This window comes from Neolamprologus multifasciatus, chromosome 19 (assembly GCF_963576455.1).
Source record: "Neolamprologus multifasciatus chromosome 19, fNeoMul1.2, whole genome shotgun sequence".
Classification (NCBI taxonomy): Eukaryota; Metazoa; Chordata; class Actinopteri; order Cichliformes; family Cichlidae; genus Neolamprologus; species Neolamprologus multifasciatus.
Window position 1 is genome coordinate 24,487,033 of NC_140457.1, and position 19,192 is coordinate 24,506,224.

General features: G+C 39.8%; 1 protein-coding gene across 1 annotated transcript in view; it reads left to right on the forward strand.

Moving 5' to 3' along the window:
* The window catches only part of LOC146496689 (protein jagged-2-like), a 53,383-nt gene extending 45,671 nt beyond the window's left edge, over positions 1 to 7,712 (forward strand). The window contains 3 exon segments of the mRNA XM_085144142.1: positions 464 to 595; positions 3,935 to 4,094; positions 4,438 to 7,712. Of these exon segments, the coding sequence (XP_085000268.1) occupies positions 464 to 595; positions 3,935 to 4,094; positions 4,438 to 4,943 (798 nt within the window). The 3' untranslated portion in view covers positions 4,944 to 7,712.
* The last annotated feature ends 11,480 nt before the right edge of the window (positions 7,713 to 19,192 follow it).

The following is a 19,192-nucleotide window of genomic DNA, read 5'->3' on the forward strand; positions in this document are numbered from 1 at the left end:
GGAAGAAGATCATAAACAGTTATTTTAAATGTCCCGTTTCTTTGAATCCACACACGCAAGAGAGCAGACTGTCTGTTCTGTTGCCCCGATGCATGTTTTTATTTCCTCTGCTGACAGTCTGATGTTTGATAGTGTGTCTTATCCCATAACTGCTTGATTCAGACAGTGATGTTCAGAGGTTTTTGTAGTTAGATTTGGAAATCTTCCAGAACATGTGAAAACATACGAATAAAGATAGTATGACTTTTACACGAATGCTCTATTCTTAATGGTCACATCACTTCACCATCTGTCTGGGTGCCTGTCGGGCATGTCTGAATGGGAACAAATCTGCTCCTCTGACAAAGTGCTGATGAGGCAAGGTTTTCCCCCTGCCGGGGAATGCTTTCGGATTGAATCCATGTAAGAAAGACTTAAAAGGAATGAGAGGAATTTGTTCACCCGTGTTGTCCGTGTGCCGCAGGGAACCACAGTGGAGAACATCTGCTCGGAGCTGAGGTATCTCCCCGTGACTCGGACGCTTGGTGAGGAGCGGGCATTGCTCATCCTCTGTGACCAGTCCTACTCCACCAGTGATGCCGTGGAGGTCGCTTTGGTAATTATTACACACACACACACACATGCACTTGTGTGCACTTGTCCCACAATATAAGACTGACTTGTGCCTTTATATTTGAAAAAGCAAAGAGCATTGGTGAGAAGTTTTAGGATGATCCCAAGACAGTCGTACAGGTCATCATAGTCTAAGGAGCTTGGAAAGAAAAGCGACTTCTTTAAGTTGCTTGAAGATGTTTCACCGCTCATCCGAGAAGCTTCAGTTTGAAATATGTATCTTTATGCAAATAATTCATCCCCCATTATGGCTGCTGCATCCACCCACTACCATGATTCTGTGGAGATGCCTCTCTGATCTCTGATCCTGCTTACACGAACTCCCAGTCTCTCCTCCTCACTTGTCTCTTTTTTTTCTTCTTCCACTTTATTAAATCGCACATAATCCCACACTGCAAATTGTTTCCAGTAGAGGACATTAAAATCAGATCTTTCTTCTATTTTTGGTTTATTTCGTCCTTGTTTTAGAAAACAGAGAGAGTATTTGATGCTTTTAACAACATCTGGTTAAAATTTAGCTTTACTTTTGGGAACTTGCCGATCTTGCTCTCCTTCTGCGTAATTCTTCTTCTTCCTCTGCATCTTCCTCTTCCTTCCCCGTCTTCTTTATCTTCTCCTTTAATATCTGCACAATCTGTCTGATCCCATCTGTCTCCCTTGCTTGCTTTTATTCGCCCTCCTTTATTGTTTCCCCCCTCTTTGTTTTAGTTTCTGTATTTCTCACTCTCGGCCACCCAGACTTGAGGGAATCAGTCACATCTAAGCTCTTAATGGAGGGGATTAGTTTTTGTTCCTCTGATGTTTGCAGGCCTGTTTTGAGCGACAGATACAGGAAAAGGAGTGGTGAGCCTGACATCCACCCAAACTCCTCAACAAGGCTTTCATAAAAAGAAGGAGGAAAAAAAATAAAAAAGCTTCACTCCCACTTGTTGCGGACTTGTGTTGCAGCGATATGTCACCGCTCAGTTTCACGTGCGAGTGAAATCTTTATGATCTGAGCGCAGGCTTTAACCTGAGCGGAGAAAGAAGTGCGATGCCTGTCTTTCAGAATGCATGTGGGGGCGAGTGTTTGCCTTGGTTTGTGTCCCCTCGAACATGTTGTAGCCTCTTCAAATGTTTTTAAGGAAAACTGAGGGATGTTCAAGAAGTTGTGGCCAAATATTTGAAAGTGTTTACTTCGATTTGTTTCATCGGGCATGCTCATCACAGAGTTGTCCATGGGTGCTGCACAGAACGTTGCAGACTGATGTCCGCTTGTTGTAGGTGTGGCAGTGTTGAATTTATATACAGATATGGAAAAACTAGTAAGGTGGGAAACACTTGTTTATGTTCATGCTGTGTTGGTCCTTTGCTTTAGCGCTTGGCATGGAAAAAACAGTCATCATACATAAGAAATTTTTTGTAGTGGAGTGTTAGAAACCGTTTTTAATTTTAACGATTTTTTGTGCTTCTTTCTCTTCATGGGGAATTCCACTGTTGTTCCCATTACTGTCCAAGCCAACGTTTCTACCTGTCAGCGTTCTGTCTGCTGATAGCATCACGAACGTTTGGCTCAATGCTTTTGGCTTTTTGGAGGACTGCTAATGTTTCTCTGCGCTGGTGGAATTTCCTCTGTCTTTGTAGCCATGCATTCGATTTAGTTGAGTTTTATTTATATACCATATATATATATATATATATATATATATATATATATGGTATACATATATATATAACAACAAGGCACTTTGTATTGTAAGGTAAAGACCCTAAATAACCCCAGAGAAAACTGCAACAATCAAACAACCCCCTTTGAGCGAACACTTGGTGACAGTAGGAAGGAAAAACGCCCTTTTAACAGGAAGAAACCTTTAGCAGAACCGGACTCCAGAGGGGGCAGTCGTCTGTCGTGACCAGCTGGGGTTGGACAAACACAAACCAACACTAATGAACTAAACACTAAATGTGTTTTCATCCGCTGCTCAAGATAGTCCCAAATAATTGCAAAAAAAAAATTCATTATTTCCTCCTGTTTGAGCTTTTTTTTGCTGAGGATCACCTTTCCCGCTAGGTAGAAATAGTGTAAGAGGATGTGGAGTGATTTTTGTTACAGCTCTTGGAGGGAGCCCTGTCTACATGCCCAAAATTACGACTAAGTTCTTAGAACTCCAGCGTTGGGATGTTTTAGCTCCTGCTTCAGGATAGCCGCTTTCTGGCACAAGAGGAACTTAAACACTAGAACAGTGATTGTTCTAGAATTGAGCACATGTTGCTGTCAAGTGTGTTAGATACATTTACTCTCAAAAATGGAACAAAATATGGTAAAATAAATAAATCCTTCAATATCTCTGCAATGTGATCTGTCAGTCAGTCTGGAAGTTGGGTGTGTGAATGAGCTGCTGATTTCCTCGGGAGAAGAAAAAAGGAGTGTTTGTCCCCAGGCGAGCAGGGAGCACAGCTGGCCTCTTTTCTATTGTTTGTCCTAATTGAACTACACAGCACACAGCTAATCCCCCAACAACAGCCCTGCATCCCCAACTCCACCTCTCTGTTCTCACCATCAGCACCTTATTAGGCAATTAACTCCACCCTCAGCGGGGGGGTGGGTTCACAGCCTGCCAGATGTTGGGAGGAGAATCTCTTTTATTCTGACGGATGAATGTGTTTTTTCTTCTTCTTCCTTTTTGTCTTCTTACATGGCCTCGAGCGAGACTTTGACCATTTGGCGAATGGGACTTCTTTTCTTTCTCCGCTGCACTGAGGGAATCTGTGTTTTGCAAATTTTTTTTCCTTTTACCTACAAATCAGCTTTTCTTTACATCGCTGAAAAGCTCTATTCAAAGAGCACTGAAAGGTTTGAGGGAGTATTTGTGTCCCCTGTAATGAAAGCAACTGTCAGATGTTTAAGAAGATGTGCATTACATATTTTAGTGTGTGCAGGGATCACGATTTGATTGGAACTCTCTCTGTTATTCTTGTCATAATGGTTCTGGTTTTGCTTATCTCCTTGGTTTGGTTTGTGAGAATCAGACTTTCTGGCAGTAGAAAACTAAACGTGACACGATGAACCTTTCAGAAGAGGCACAGAAATGATGGGATTTTAACCAAAAATCAATGCAATGAGATGTTCTCATGTAATCCAGGATTATACAAAAGCAAGTGCCTTCCAGGACCATAATTGAATGAAACCATTAATTCCTGCAATCAGCTATTTAAACCCTAAACTTTCTCTACTCCAGGCCCGAGCTATACCCACCACATATTCAAATCTAAACGGCGAAACAAGTTATTTTGAATTCAAAAGAGAAATAAATCTTATGGTTCCTGTTCTTCCTCTTTGTAGTCTTTTGAGCAGGATGGAGGATCGAAAGACGGCGACTGTGGACAGATCCAGAAGGTGGCCAGCGCTATCACCAGTGCGCTGTCCAAACGCCAGAACAGCACCATCATTCTGGCAGTGGTTGAGGTCAAAGTGAAGGTGGTGGTGGAGTGCCCTACTGTTGGTGAGTTACACATCGGTTCCTCTGTGAGAATTAGTCTACCGTATTTTTGTCATATTTGCTACAGCCAGCATTTTTGTTCAATTTATCACTTAAAATTGTGTTGCGCAATCACGAATCACACTGATGTTACAAAAGTCTATGCAATCACCCTCTGGCCTCTGATCTGCAAGAAAAAACTCAAGCGGTTCCAAATTTAGTCAAATTTAGTCAAATTTAGTTATTATATTCTGTACAAAACAATAGGTACATGCTTTTTTCTTAATTTTGCCGATGGTATGATATATCTTTGTAACATCTTTAAATGCAATGATCTCCTAATATCCCATTAAACATTCCTCTTCAGGTTACCTGGTCCCAGTTTTGTGTGTGGTCTTCAGCGTTCTCTGGATCTTCTGCATCGTTGTTTGCATTTGGTGGACCCGCAAGAGGAAGAAAGAGCGCGAGAGAGCGGCCCGATCTGAGGAAACAACAGTCAACAACCAGCTGGAGCCGCTGCGAAGCAACGCTCTCAAGGATAACCGCGACAAAGACGTTCAGTACGAATGCAAGAAACTGATGGGCCCCTCTGACAGGACGTGCGATGGGGCCGAGGGTGAGGAGGACGGGGAGCACGAGGGGGATCAGGCGGAAGACGAGGAAAGGGCGTTGGGCATGGGAGACAAGTGTCCGCCTCAGAAGTGCACCATAACACAGGACAGGGGGATGATGGGTAAGGGAGGGATGATTTGTACAACGCGCAGCGGTCCGCTGAAGGTGCCGCACCGGACAGCGTACAGCCCCAAAGACAACCGGTGTAAAAACCTGAATGCCGCCAAACTCAGCGAGGACATTAAAGATCACTACGTGTGAACCCCACACAGGAAGAGGAGGGACCGTCTGAGTAAAAGGAAGAAACTGCGATGTCTTCAATGTCACTGACTTTTCAACTCTTAAAAGCACCAAAAGTGAAGATTACAGATGCTTTAATTTTATATTTTTTATTTGCCTCGCCTTATTTAAATTCTTCTTCTGGAGCACAGATGTTACTATTAAAAAAGAAAAAAAAAAAAGAGGCATGAAAATTAAACATCACGGCTTCGGGATTTCTGGATTGTTACACTGTTGAAATCACGAATTTTCTTTTCACATTTCTAGATTTTCTGTTTACACACATTTCTTTCTCTTTTTTTGCTTCACTAGAAAAAAACTAACGCTCACGTTTGTTTCTTTGAAACTTTGGAGATTTAACTGAACGTCATTGGCTGGCAGCTGTTAACGCCGTTTCTACTGCGTGGCGTGGTGCATTTGTTTCCTGTCTGCCTTAGCCCACACCTGTGGGCCTTTTCTACACTGTCTTCAAATCATGTGTTTTTATTTAAAGAAAAAAAATACTAAAAACAAGTTTTATATATATATATTTAAGTTCTTTGAAAGTTGGCACAAAGTAACCACTGTATAATGCCTGGCATGATTTATTTTTTTTGTTTGTTTGTTTACAGTCATAAACATCTTAAAGGTTTATATATCATTTGAAAATAATTGGCACTACTTCCTGCAAGTCTGCATGATTATTTTTCAGCATATTGCTTTAGTAGAAAAGTGCCTTCAGCTCCTATTTTTACTTCTTTCCTTCCTCTTGTAGACTGTACGCAGATTTTAAACACACAAAAAGGGAAAGAAGTCCTAACAACAACTCGATCGCAGTAAATGCTGTTTTCTTCTTTGCATTGTACATATGTAAATATAAAAAAATGGCTGTGTATATTTGAGTTTAATAACTTAAGTGATGCTTTGTATCATAGTTATTCTAAAGAATAAGATTGTTTTGTGGTTGTTTCTTTCTTTCTTTTTTTAATTATGTCATTCCGTTTATCAGTGTCTGTTGACACTACGACAGGTTTTAGACAGATTTCTCAGTGCCCGTGGTCCCACTGAGTCATGAAAACTTGTTTAAAGAGAAATTAAGTGTTGATTGTTTGTCTTTATGTTTAGAATTATTTGTTAAGCTGATCCCAGACCTGCCAATCATTGGAACAGGCTGTGAGGATCAGCTGGGTCATCAGTGCTACAGCTACAGGAACTCCATCATTAACAGTCATTTTCATCTCACTGGAGACCTCCAGAGTGAAATTTTATGAGCATTTGCAATAGTCACCTTTTATTATTTTTGATATTTTTAATTCTACAAATTCAATTCTTAGTGTTTTTTCTTTTTTTGGGGGGGGGGGAGTCCATTTGATTTTTTTAAATGTCGGTCCCTGAATTTCATTATCACAGTGTTCGGGGCTAAGTATCATTTTGTATCCAGATAGGTTCTAATTTATGTATTTGCTCAGTTTTCTGTTGGGTTTTTGCTAAATTATGTATTTTCTTTCATTTTCTCCACATTGGACTTGCTGTAACACACCATTGTCATTTATCACTTAATGACTCACTCATAACTGCTGATCTCTACCTTCTAATCCACATTGTTCTTTTACATTTGAAGCAATCTGAGTAGATCCAGATCTAGGTTTCTTTGTTCAGGTTTTCCTCAGTATCATCACTCAAAATGAGTAAAGCTGTTCCCGAAAGCACTTCTTAATTCATTAATGTCATACTCCCTACAGAAATGCATGTACTGACATTTGACAATCATCATTCTGGCATCACAGCAGGCAAGCAAATTGAAGAATTTTGATATTTGTCTTGTCAAAAGCAAAGGCGAAGCGCTGTGTGCCATAAATGATTCAGATAACAGTTTTTGCGGTTCATTTTGGGGGGTTTCTGTTCATGTCTGGCAGAATGGAAATATAATTTCAAGTTAAGAAAGTTTTTGACTGACGGTTCTGAGGTGCTCTGCCACATGCTGCTTACGAGATTATTGGACACCAAATGGCAAAAAGGAAAACTTTGGTGAATCTTTAATCAGCACTGATGCATCTGATTTCTATTTTCAGTATCTAGAGGACGCAGGGTCCAAACAACTTAAAAGCCCCGCTGCCAGTCTCACTTTAGCCTCTTAGTATGTGAGTTACAAAGTTATAGTTCTACAGACTGCTGACAGCAGAGATGCTGCACAGAGCAGCATGGTGTTAGCTACAAACAACTCCACGGTAATCATCCACCCAGGGGAAGTGCTGTTTAGCAAGACACTGAAACCTCATCACAGACAGTGTGTTGTGTGAATGGGAACCTGCTTGCAATAGATGTGTCTGTATCCTAATGTACCGCCTCTCCCTGTGTGTATCTACTCTGGTCTAATGAAGGGAACAAGTTGTATTACTGTTGATGTTGTTTGACTGTTGTGGATGTTGTCCAGTCTGTTTCTGCACTAAGAACACACAGGAAGAGAAATGTTTAGTGTTACCTCCACAGCAGTTGCAGGAGGGGGTTGGGGGTCAGTTATCGTCACTGTTTGCAGATGAATATGATAATTTTTTTTTCAATATTTTTTGTTAATGCAGATGCATTCATAGGAAACCCAAATAATTTTTCTCTCAGTAAATTTTTACTTTCTGTTAGCCCCACATGGGCTGAATGTGCAGAACATTGTAATTATTTTGTACAATATTTGGTAAAAGTCTTGGTTTGTTAGTGGAATTTTTTTTGTTTGTTCTTAGAACAATACTATTATTTATTAAAGTATTTTATACCAAAGTCTGTTTTGTGTTGTCATTTGTTAAAAAGCTGTCATTGGCTACTGCAAATGCCCTTATAACTGGACCTTTCACTAAGGTACTCTTGAAGCTTTCATTCACCTTCCATTCTGTAACTTGTTCATTCTGGACATTTGAATTCATCCTAAAGTTGTAAAGTGTTTCTATGTATTCATTATAAAATTCCAAGTTCCATTTAGTTCAAATCAGCACTTTGAAAGGGAACATTTTACATTTGTATTCTAGAATTTTACTTCCTACTTAAAAACTCCAACCTCAATTCTCGAGCGTCACTTTCCAGTAAAGTTATATTCATTCGATTTTAAATCCCACACAATTACTTTTTTTTTTAACCTTTTTCCAAATTAGAACATTTTTTTGTATTTTAGAATGTCACTTTCCATTCTAGAACTTATTTCCCTCCTTGACTCAAATTGTCACTGGAACTTCAATTTTCATTCAGCAATTGTATTTTACAGTTTGCAGTTTTTTATTTGCAGACCTAAATTTAAACCTACCGCATGTTTTTGGTGCTAACCTAGTTTTCACTAGTTTTGAGAAAAGGCGCTGTAATCAAGGAGTGTCAAGCTGACACTTCCTTCCTTTTCAAACTAAAAGTCTGTCCACTTTAGGTCACACAGAACTGCTGTATTGGGTCAATATTAGCTTTGCAAAATGTTTACAGGGAGTGTGGTTAAACTCTCCTAATTGAAGTTTGTCCCATAAACTGAATTTTTGCTTATGTTTCATTTGTAAAGGGTTACAAAATAGGTTTAAATTTCAGGAGTTCACAATGTGAGTTGTTTTACCTTTTTTACTTTCTACATTTCTAAAAAAGAAGAAGAAGAAGAAAAAAGTACACATTTTTTCCTGCAATATTTTCTATCCTATCTTATTTTTGTATGTAGCTTGACACCCAAAACTTTTCTTTAGCCATGGCAACACGTTCTCACTCCCAAAGCGTAACATTTTACGCTAGGTGACAAATAGTCAACATATTACGTTTTCGGCTACCCACCACGTTCCTAAATGACGGAAAAATTAGGAAATATGAGAACCGTATGGACTCAATCTACACATGCTCGCTCTTTTTCTTCAAATCGCTTAGAAACACGCTATTTAACATCATTAAAGTCCTGGTTAAGATCAGGAAAAAGGTTATGGTTAGGGCTAGGGATAAGGTTAGGTTTAGGGCTGGAATACAGGGCTGGAATGTCTATTACCGCGGGAGCGTCATTGCACTGGATTTCAGCCATAACCCGCTGCGTACCATAAGAACGCAGAAGGTCTCCTTTTGCGTTCCTCAGGAACGCCGCGGGACGTGACAAAACGTCGGCATGCTACGCCTCGGGAGTGAGAACGGGCTGGTCATGGAGACAATCGCCCAGCATCCCGCTCCCGCTTCATTTAGCGCCAAGCCAATGAGATAAGTCCTTTGCATGACTACATCTGCCCCTTTAATGACATGGTGGGAAATGATTAACAGTAGCCCGCTCTGCATGAAAGCCTTCCAGCAGCTGTGTTGGATATCCTTAATGCTTGGTGGGACGTTATGTGCTATGCTATGTGTTCATTAACCCATCAGTTGTTTTGGGAAGAATGGGAAATGTGTCTGGAATCCTGGATGGCATAGCTTTCAGGTCACATGCACGTTCAGCGCACATTTGCTGACCTGCTTGGAGTGGAGCACAATGGGAGAATGAAAAATAACGGCACGGTACAAACAGCAGGAACAAGCGATAGCATTAGCAACTGGTGTCGTCCCACAATGTAGCATGTAAACAGAATTAAACTGCTTGTATCAGAGCTGAATATCACAGTGAGAGCCCAGCTGCATGAGAAAAGAGATGATTGGTATAATTATTGAACCATTTTGTGGGGCGACCATGGCTCATAAGTTGGGAGTTTGCCTTGTAATCGGAAGGTTGCCGGTTCGAGCCCCGGCTCGGACAGTCTCGGTCGTTGTGTCCTTGGGCAAGACACTTCACCTACCGCCTACTGGTGTTGGCCAGAAGGGCCGATGGCACGACATTGGCAGCCTCGCTTCTGTCAGTCTGCCCCAGGGCAGCTGTGGCTACAACTGTAGCTTGCCTCCACTAGTGTGTGAATGGGTGGATGACTGGGTGTGTAAAGCGCTTTGGGGTCCCTAGGCAGGACTAGTAAAAGCGCTATACAAATACAGGCCATTTACCATTACAGGAGCTGCCATTAAATACCATAATCCTCAGACAAACTCGACCTAAGATTTACCTAAGAGGCCTGTTAAAATCACATTGTCCACGTTGGGAATCAGTAATTTATTGGCATCAGCAAATTCCATCTGGTGATAAAGTCCAAGGCTTGGGAAGCCACGCAGAGCATTTGTAACTCCAGCCCGAAAGTCAGAGCAATAAAGCTTAAGAACTAAGGTCTCACTTTATAACAGCAATGTCCTTCCTAATGAACAATATCAACACCTTCCACAATGGATTCCTCATGGATCTCAAATGATCTCAGAAAAGATACAAGTGGAAGTGCCTTATGTCCCTCCAGGGGTGTAAAAGAGCCAAATAACTGTCTACAAGGAAGTCAAGAACATCTACTTGTGATGTGTTTTGTTTTTAGCTCAGCTTTTTAAGCACATATGAACGCAAAAAGTTAAGAGGGAAAACATGAACAGCTCCAAATATGTCGACTAAGGAGCTTGGAAAGAAAAGCGTCTGGACTTCTTTAAGTTGTTTTCACCTCTCATCCAAGAAGCTTCTTCAGTTCTAGGGTCAAACGGTGGAGAGTCCCAGATTTAAGCCCTATGAGAGGGTCCCCCCCAAAGGGGACAATGGACCCCCTAATGATCCTCAACCTAATCACACGAGCCAAGGTGTGAAAACGGGTGTAGGTCAGCCAAGGTTTCGGGTGAGCTCATTGTGAAACCTAGCCCCACCCTATCATCAGATTTCCTGAGGTCAGATGGCCCAGGATGTGAGTGGGCATTAAGGGGTCTGGGAAGGGATCTCAGAAATGGATTATAGATGGCAGACAGTTGGTGTCGTAAACCACCGCCTCTGTTCAAAGATGGTCGCTCACAGTGGGCATAGATTCAATTCAATTCAATTCAATTTTATTTATATAGTGCCAAATCACAACAAAAGTCGCCTCAAGGCGCTTTATATTGTACAGTAGATACAGAGAGAAGCCCAACAATCATATGACCCCCTATGAGCAAGCACTTTGGCGACAGTGGGAAGGAAAAACTCCCTTTTAACAGGAAGAAACCTCCGGCAGAACCAGGCTCAGGGAGGGGCGGCCATCTGCTGCGACCGGTTGGGGTGGGAGAAATAGATGGCTTCTTTCACTGCTCTTTCAAACCATCTGTCTTCTCTGTCCAAAATGTGAACATTGGCATCCTCAAAGCAGTGACCTTTGTCCTTTAGATGCAGATGAACCGCTGAGTCTTGTCCTGCCGAGGTGGCTCTTCTATGTTGTGCCATGCGTTTATGAAGTGGCTGTTTGGTCTCTCCAATGTAGAGGTCTGGGCATTCCTCGCTGCACTGTACAGCATTCCAAATATGTCAAAATCCACAAGCTTCCTTTTGTGCAATAACACATTTTACAATAAGACAAAGGCCAACAGGCAAGCAGACATTTAAGTATTAAGAAAATCAAAGATCCAAAGTTGCTTTCCATCAGTTTTTGACAAAATAAAAAATAAAATTATATTGTTTTAGTGATGTTTAAGGGAAACACAAATTGCTTACATACAATCCAAGACTGGGTACAGTAGGCTTGACAGTCTATTTAGTAAGTTTAAAAAATATGAATTTTTCCAACACATTGAACAATAGAAGCATGTCTCATATATAGAGTACTGTTTAGAAATATGTACCTACATACAAAGTGCAAGTAAACATAATTAACCTCCTTTTCCATTCTTTTTAACATTACAACATGGCTATTTAAGTTGTTGCTACCAGGATGGCTAACTAACCAACTCTTCCAAGTTGGTCCCTGTCATGCTTGAAGAACTCTAACTGATGGGAGATGTGTCGTGGATTCACGGACCATTTGATGCTTGTCCTCCTGGATAATTTAAACTACCAACTCAAAATTGTTTCTATGGTGATAACATCAAGACGTTGCTTTATGCTTAACTGAAAATTTATTATCCTCTGTACCTAGAAGGATGACTCAATGTGGCAGATAAGCGGCTGAAAAGAATGATGCGCGCAATGTGTAATGATTGATAAACTGTGTTGCAGGTCGGCCAGTTGGTTTCCTGGATGCTGTTAAGGGTGCATGGGTGCGTAGTTTGACAGTTTGAAGCGGTTCAAAAAGTCTGGTCAGTCTGGATGCTGCACACAAATCAAAAGAAATGTTATTTTTTACTTTCACTTTCTGCAATATTAGCTTGATGATTATGCTTTTTTTTCTAGTCTTTTTTTCCTTCAGTTTAGGAAAAACTTAGGTGGATGTTTGAGTCATCTGAGGCTTTTTCTAGTAAATCAACTTGCATCCATTGTTCACCTTTTATACACGCCTGTGACTGTGCCTCAGTTTTTCAGGAAGACTTACCTGGCATCATTGTGATATCAGAAATAAGTGAAAGTGTCAGAAGTCAAATAATTCCAAATAGTTCCAAGCAAAGAAAGTTTTTCTCAACATCAAACATTTAATATTATAGACTGTAACTTCTGAGCTGTTCTTACCTTTGAAAATGCTGCAATTTTTTAATCCATCCCTGGAAAATACAACAACCGTACAATTGCTAGTAGATGCATTATGTAGAAATTGTGTGTTTGGTGAAAGTTAGTTAGATTTCCATCTTCACCAAAAATACATCACATATCATCACTAGCTAGGATGTAGCAAATGAAAAATGAACCCACTCAACAGTAATATGCATTAACCTGCTTGTCAGATCTAATTATTCATTAACTCAGGGTGCAGGAACACTCTTCCAGCCTTCTTTAACCACAGGGTAAACTGTGGTGATAAACAGATGGTCATAAATATTGGTCATGCCTTTATGATCACGTGGTCTACAGCAATGCTCAGGTAGGTGGTCTTGTGTTTAAATGACGCTCAGATGGTACTAAGATGCCCAAAAATCTATTCTTAACTTACACGAGTGACACCCAGTGTGGTCTTCTGCTGCTGCCTTAAGGTTTGACTTATCGCACGTTCAGAGATGCTCTTCTGTACATCTTAGTCAGCTCAAAGCAGTCTTCCTATTCTCCTCTCACCTGTAGCATCAACAAAACATTTGGTCATCATAAATTTCTCAGATACTCAGACTAGCTCGTCTGGCACCAACAAAGCCACTTAAATCACTTTAATTGCCCATTCTGATGCCCTGTTTACATGTGAAAACACAATGAGTTGCTGCCATCTGATTAGCTGATTAGGTATTTAAGTTGATGAGCAGTTGAACTGGAATACCTAACAAAGTGATCGAGTGTGTAAGATAATATAATAATAGACATAATAATAGACATAACAGTACCAAAGATATTTTCAAATCGGTTGTATTTTAAACAAAACAAACTCCATAAAAAACAGTGTTAGTTTATTTTTTAATTATTTTTTTTTTATAAAACTATCAATGTCTTAGTTTCAGCATATGTTGTTATGTACTTTAAGTACAATAAATTATTTGTGAAATATTACATTCTACTTTTATTTACATTCCACACAGAAAAAAAAGCTTATGCCCAAAGCACTGATTTAAAGTAATTTGATTAGATGAAAAAATTTCCATGCCATTTTGTGACATACGTACAATGTAAAACATAAAATTGATTTACATCTGGTCAAATAACATTTACTTAATTACTTGCATACATTCATTTTATAGCAAGCACATTTTCAAAACTCAAAATTACTACCTTACCTTTATTGAAGGTCAAAAATATTTTTAGAAAGCTTATTTTATGCACTGATGTTTTACTTAAAGAAAAAAGTATTGGTAGTATAACACACACTGATCTAATATAACAAAAGAAAGAAGAACGTTTTAAGTTTTCTTTGGTGGCAGTGCCAAAATGTGTCAGTATAACTAACATCCCAGCTATAACTGCATAACTTGTTTTTTTTAAAAACCTGTGGAGATGATTGTTACTGATGGTTACTGATATTTCACTAAAAAGCTACAAGTGTGCACGGCAGAGTGACTCTCCAACGGGTAACCGGGCAGTGTCTACTTCGTCAGGGTTTCACAGTAAAATCCGAGCTATTCCCTGACCTGCTGGTCTGGCGCCGCTTAGCTTTTAAACACAATGACCCAGATATAATGAAGCTGAGAGGCTCAGTGACTTTTCCCGGCCTCCTCCTGCTTCCCACACAAACTGAAACCTCTCTCTGCACACACCTGTTTCTGCCTGACCACCAGCAGCGAGCTTTCACGCGCTCTCACACCCAAGCACTGACAAATAACTGCCACAATCTCTATTCCTGGACCAGGTCCCAGCAAGCGCTGGTATCCAATTAATGTCTGAAAGCTGCTTAGAATATAAATAATAAACAACAACAACAGCTGGAGGTGTTACAGTGTGTTCTCTTTTCAAAAAGTGTTTGGTTTTGGTTTGAGGATTTTTTTCAAGTGAATTAGCCCAGGTTTCTATCCCCATACCATGATTATGCGGAATTCGTTGCTTCAGACAGAATTTATGTTGTTGAATTTTTAAAGGATTAACATTTTTTAAAAGAATTAAAATCTTTTGTAGCATTGAACTAGTTGAATGATACACCCGCATAAAAACAAACTGCTTTCAACAGCCTCACCTAAATTACTTCATTGTAATGTAATGTCTTATCTCTTTGATCCAAATGTTTTCAGCAAGGTTTCTGAACCTGAACCAAGGGTACAGAGTTTGTCCCCACCATTTCACCAACATGTCGACATCGTTTTGGTCTTTTCTCAGTTTAAATTGAAGCCTATTATGTAATCCTATTGCCATGCATTTTCCAGAACTACTTACCAAAGCCTAATTTTGAATTCAACCTCAATTGATTTGAGCCCTCAGTCCTTATTTTATTGCCTTGCATGGTTTACAGGTATTATAAAACCAAACTTGGATACTGCTGTAGCTTGTCGAGTCACTAAATATTAGTCTAGATTACAAATTATTAAAATTAGTCACTCAAATTGCTTTGAGCACTTCATTTGTTGCCCTTTACATCTTCAGGATTTGTTCCACTATGTTTACGTCTAAAGTCTTTAAGCTTCTTTTTCAGTACTTCCTCTCTTGCTTCTTTGTGTAATCACAGAATAAGGCTGTAGCCGGGCTTGGTCAGTGTAATTGAATTCTTACACACCAAACTAAGTCTGAAGCAGACTGAGGCTCAGGGTTTGACAGTCCATTACATAGATGTAAGAGGAGCGTGGAAACGGGTAAGGATCAGACTGATCCTGAAGACAGCAGGATTCCTCGTCGGTGCTGGCCACACCTTGGCCTCACTGTTGGCGGTGAGCCCTCTGACTCCTCCCAGGGTTAGGGCCGAATCCACATGTTCAAACGGAGATGAAAGGCCCCCAGTAGGAAGGTTTGCCGGTGCCAATACCAACTGCCTGCCAAGTAAGCCCTGCTTAACATGCGCTTCCAGATGTTCCTGATGCTGATTATTCTGCTCTTTGGCTCTCCCTGGAGTCAAGGAGGGAGCCTCCGCTTGACCCCTTCACATCAAAGTGTGGAGGAGGACTCAAAACAATGAGCACTTCCAGAGAAGAGCGAAGGTCTTATGTGTGTGTTTATGTGAGTGTAAGTGTGTGCAGAGTGAGGAATCAATGATTTATGAGGGTAAGATGTGGGTTGGGCCTCTCATCTGAATAGTTGACATTAATGCCTATGTCCTGTGGGTATGAATCTGGAGAGCAGAGAACTGACTTACTATGAGCTCACACTCGCATACTTTTGCTCATAATTCAATCCACACTGTACTCTACTTACAGTATTCATGTAAGTAATGCATGGCAACATCTTCACAGTAAGACGTACTTACATCCTTGAATGGGAGCTGTAATACTACCAGAGATGAGAAGTAATATAGTACAAGAATTTTCAAGTATCTGCACTTCACTGGAGAATGTTTCTGCTAACATTTTACTTTCACTTACTTTTATCAAGGGTTAAAATGAGTCAGAATGATCCAAACAGCGTGTTTTCAGTGAGCATAAAGGGAGTATATTGTGAAATGTCCTGCAAACCAAACAAAGGATATTCAAAGGTTGTGTTGGACTGGTGCACAGCAGCTGTGGTGTTCATGGTCAACGTTGGGTTACATGACGAGCAGCAGAGATTGATTGTCAGTGTAGATGACAGCTTGTTAAACATGTGCTTGAATCTTCACGTCACAATTCAATTGTGTAAATCCACAAAAAGGAGTAAACTTCAGAGCAGCAGCAGCACTGATATGTACACAAAGAAAATCTACAGGAGCTTGTTTTTCCCCAGACTGAGCCACTATAACTGACCATATGTTTGAACCTGTTAACACCACTTTAATATCTTATTGCACTCGTTCTTTCTATTTAGGTGTGGAGCCAATTTAAAAAGATAATGTTTGCATTCCCATGTACTGTATTATTATATGTATTATTTTATAATTAGTGTGAATGCTTGTAAAAGCATTCACAGTATTGTTGTTGTAATCTTTATTATTATTATTTCCTATTCCGTACGTTTTTCGCCGACTATCTCCTTCAAAACCGCTCAACTTAGAAAAACCATTCAAACACCATCAGATTCCTCTTCTTTTGGAAAGGTGTGCTTCTATTTTTCTCATTTTTAACATTTATATTTTTAATTTTATTCAACTTTTTTCAACAAAAATTTCCCATGTATTTCAATGGGGAGACCCTTCAAATCCTCATCCAACTTACTCATTTTTAAACTCTTACTACTTCCACATACATTGACATAGAGCAACCATTCAAACTTTAAAACGAAGACAAGACATTCAACTATTCAACTTGTATTTATCTTTTCAATATCTATTATACTTTTTCTTCAGTTCCAGTTTAAATTTCATGTTGTTTTTTCAGCCGTTTCAGAGTTTATAATGGGTGTGTATGGGACGGAATGTTGCCGCTAGAGTGAGACAGCTGACCTGCTAGAGTGAGAGGAGCGAAAAAATTAATCTTAAAATCTTTTTTAAAACTGCTGCTGTGTCCGCAGCGTTTGCTCTACTGGTCTGATTTTACCCTCAAAACGTAGCCATCGCTGTCCTCTTTCATCCAATGTGTTTATTATAGTAATGGGTGTTATGGTTCTTTCATAAATGTCACCAATGCACAGCCTCCTCCCTCCAACTCTTCCATAGACTCTAATGTTAAAATGGCTCAAAAAGTTCGTTTGAAAACCAGAAGTACAGGCTGTCTTTACACTGTCACCACGTCAATATAATAAACTCCACCGGCATGAAAACTGAGAATTTGGTAGACTGGACATTGCTGGCGCTCACGGTGAATTTTGTCAATACGACCTGTACTTTTCATTTGGGAAGGATTTGTTTTGGCCTGACTTTTCTGTTCATTTTAAGCATCAAAAGTGAGGCGCATGTCTGTCTGTGTGTGTAGGGAGCCATTGGGTGCAGTCACCAATGTCACCAATGCACAACCTCCTCCCTCCAACTCTTCCATAGACTCTAATGTTAAAATGGCTCAGAAGGTTTGTTTGAAAATCAGAAGAGCATGGTGTCTTTACACTGTCACCACGTCAATGTAATAAACTCCACAGGCATGAAAACTGAGAATTCAGTAGACTAGGCATTGCTGCCACTTACGATGAAAGAATTTTGTCAATACGACTTGTACTTTTCATTTAGGAACAATTTGTTTCGGCCTGACTTTTCTGTTCATTTTAAGCATCAAAAGTGAGGTGCATGTCTGTTTCCGTGTGTAGGGAGCCATTGGGTGCAGTCACTATAGCAACCAGGCTCACACCTGCCTGCTTAACGAGCTCTCTCTCACTCTGCCAAGATTCATCTTAAAAATTTCTGTTACAACTAAGCAGTTTGAGTTAGATTAAGTCAACAAGTCAATAAGTCAAATTTGACAGGGTTTTGCCACAGATTAATAGTATGTCAGTAGTTAGTATAGGTCAACCGAATAGTGCATTCTCATTGGCCTTTTAAATTCAAGCTAATTGTGTATTGGTGGACTTGTCCTCTGCACACAGGTTTTTTCAGATCTGTGCAGTTGGAGTCAGTTGATGACTTTAAAATAATCTTTTCTGACTGGATAATTAAAGCTCACAGCATCTACCTGTCTGTAGTGGATTTTCCCACATTTTAAATAATCTAATCTTATTTAATGTCTCTGTTTTTAGTCTGTATAGTTTATCTCCCCACGAATACACTCAAAGTAGTTTTAAAACAAAACAGTTCAAGATGACATACTTTTTATTTGCTTGTTTAATGCCAGTTGCCCTCTTTCTCTGTATGTCACTCATTCCCTTATACTCAGGCAAAAAGTATCAATATTTATGCTGATGAGTCTTGTGTATTTTTTTTTTTTACTCTGTCTCTCTATGACAGAGTATATGTAGAGTATATGCTCAATATTGCTGTTCAAACTGATGGTCAAATTTCCAAGCACCACCTGAACGCCTCATCGGTCTTTAACCAATCACTGCACCAGCTGTCATCATTCCGCTTTGCTCTCTGCTGTGGTAAGTACAGTATACTCAGTACTGCACTGTTTTATTTTTATGATCATAAAAATACATGTTTGACATTTAAACTCACATATCAAGTCTTGCTAAAGTTCAACAGAGTTCAACGAATAAAGAAAGCAAAAAAAGAATAACATTCACTATCACAGGTTTATGAATTTTGCTGTTAGCAGCAGTGCTAATGCTAGCGTCAATGCTAATGCTAGCAACAATGCTAATGCTAGCAACAATGATAACGCTAGCTATAGTGCTAACCCTAGCCTTAGCAGTTGTTAACTGACAAAAAGAATATTCCTGTGATATTTATTTGCGGTTAGTGAGACAAAAGTAACACATGAGCTTTATTATTGCCATTATGGCTCAGTTTTAACAGTAAGAGTGCTCTAGCTCTAGCTGCAATGCTAACGCTAGCTGCAATGCTAACGCTAGCTACAGTGCTAACACTAACTGAAGTGCTAACGCTAGCAGGAATGCAGCAATGCTAAGGCTAGTAACAGTCTAACAGTAGCCTTACATAAGTGGAAATACTTCAGTTAAGTAGTTTTAATTATAAAATGGCTGCTGTGTCAGCTGGTGTGCTATATTACTCTATAATTACCCTACTGACTATAAGTTCAGTGTATCATGTCGTGTGGGATTTGTATTTCTGTTAGTCTGATAACACTGTACAGACAACTAACATATTATTTCTCGTCTTACACTTTCAGGAACCCGACTGACATCTGTGCTTTGCCTGGTAGGTGTGCACATATTGTAAGAGAAGTAGACCAAAATAAAAAAATAATCTCACTAATATAAGCTGTAGAGTGATGGGTTCAAACTTTTGTTCAAACTA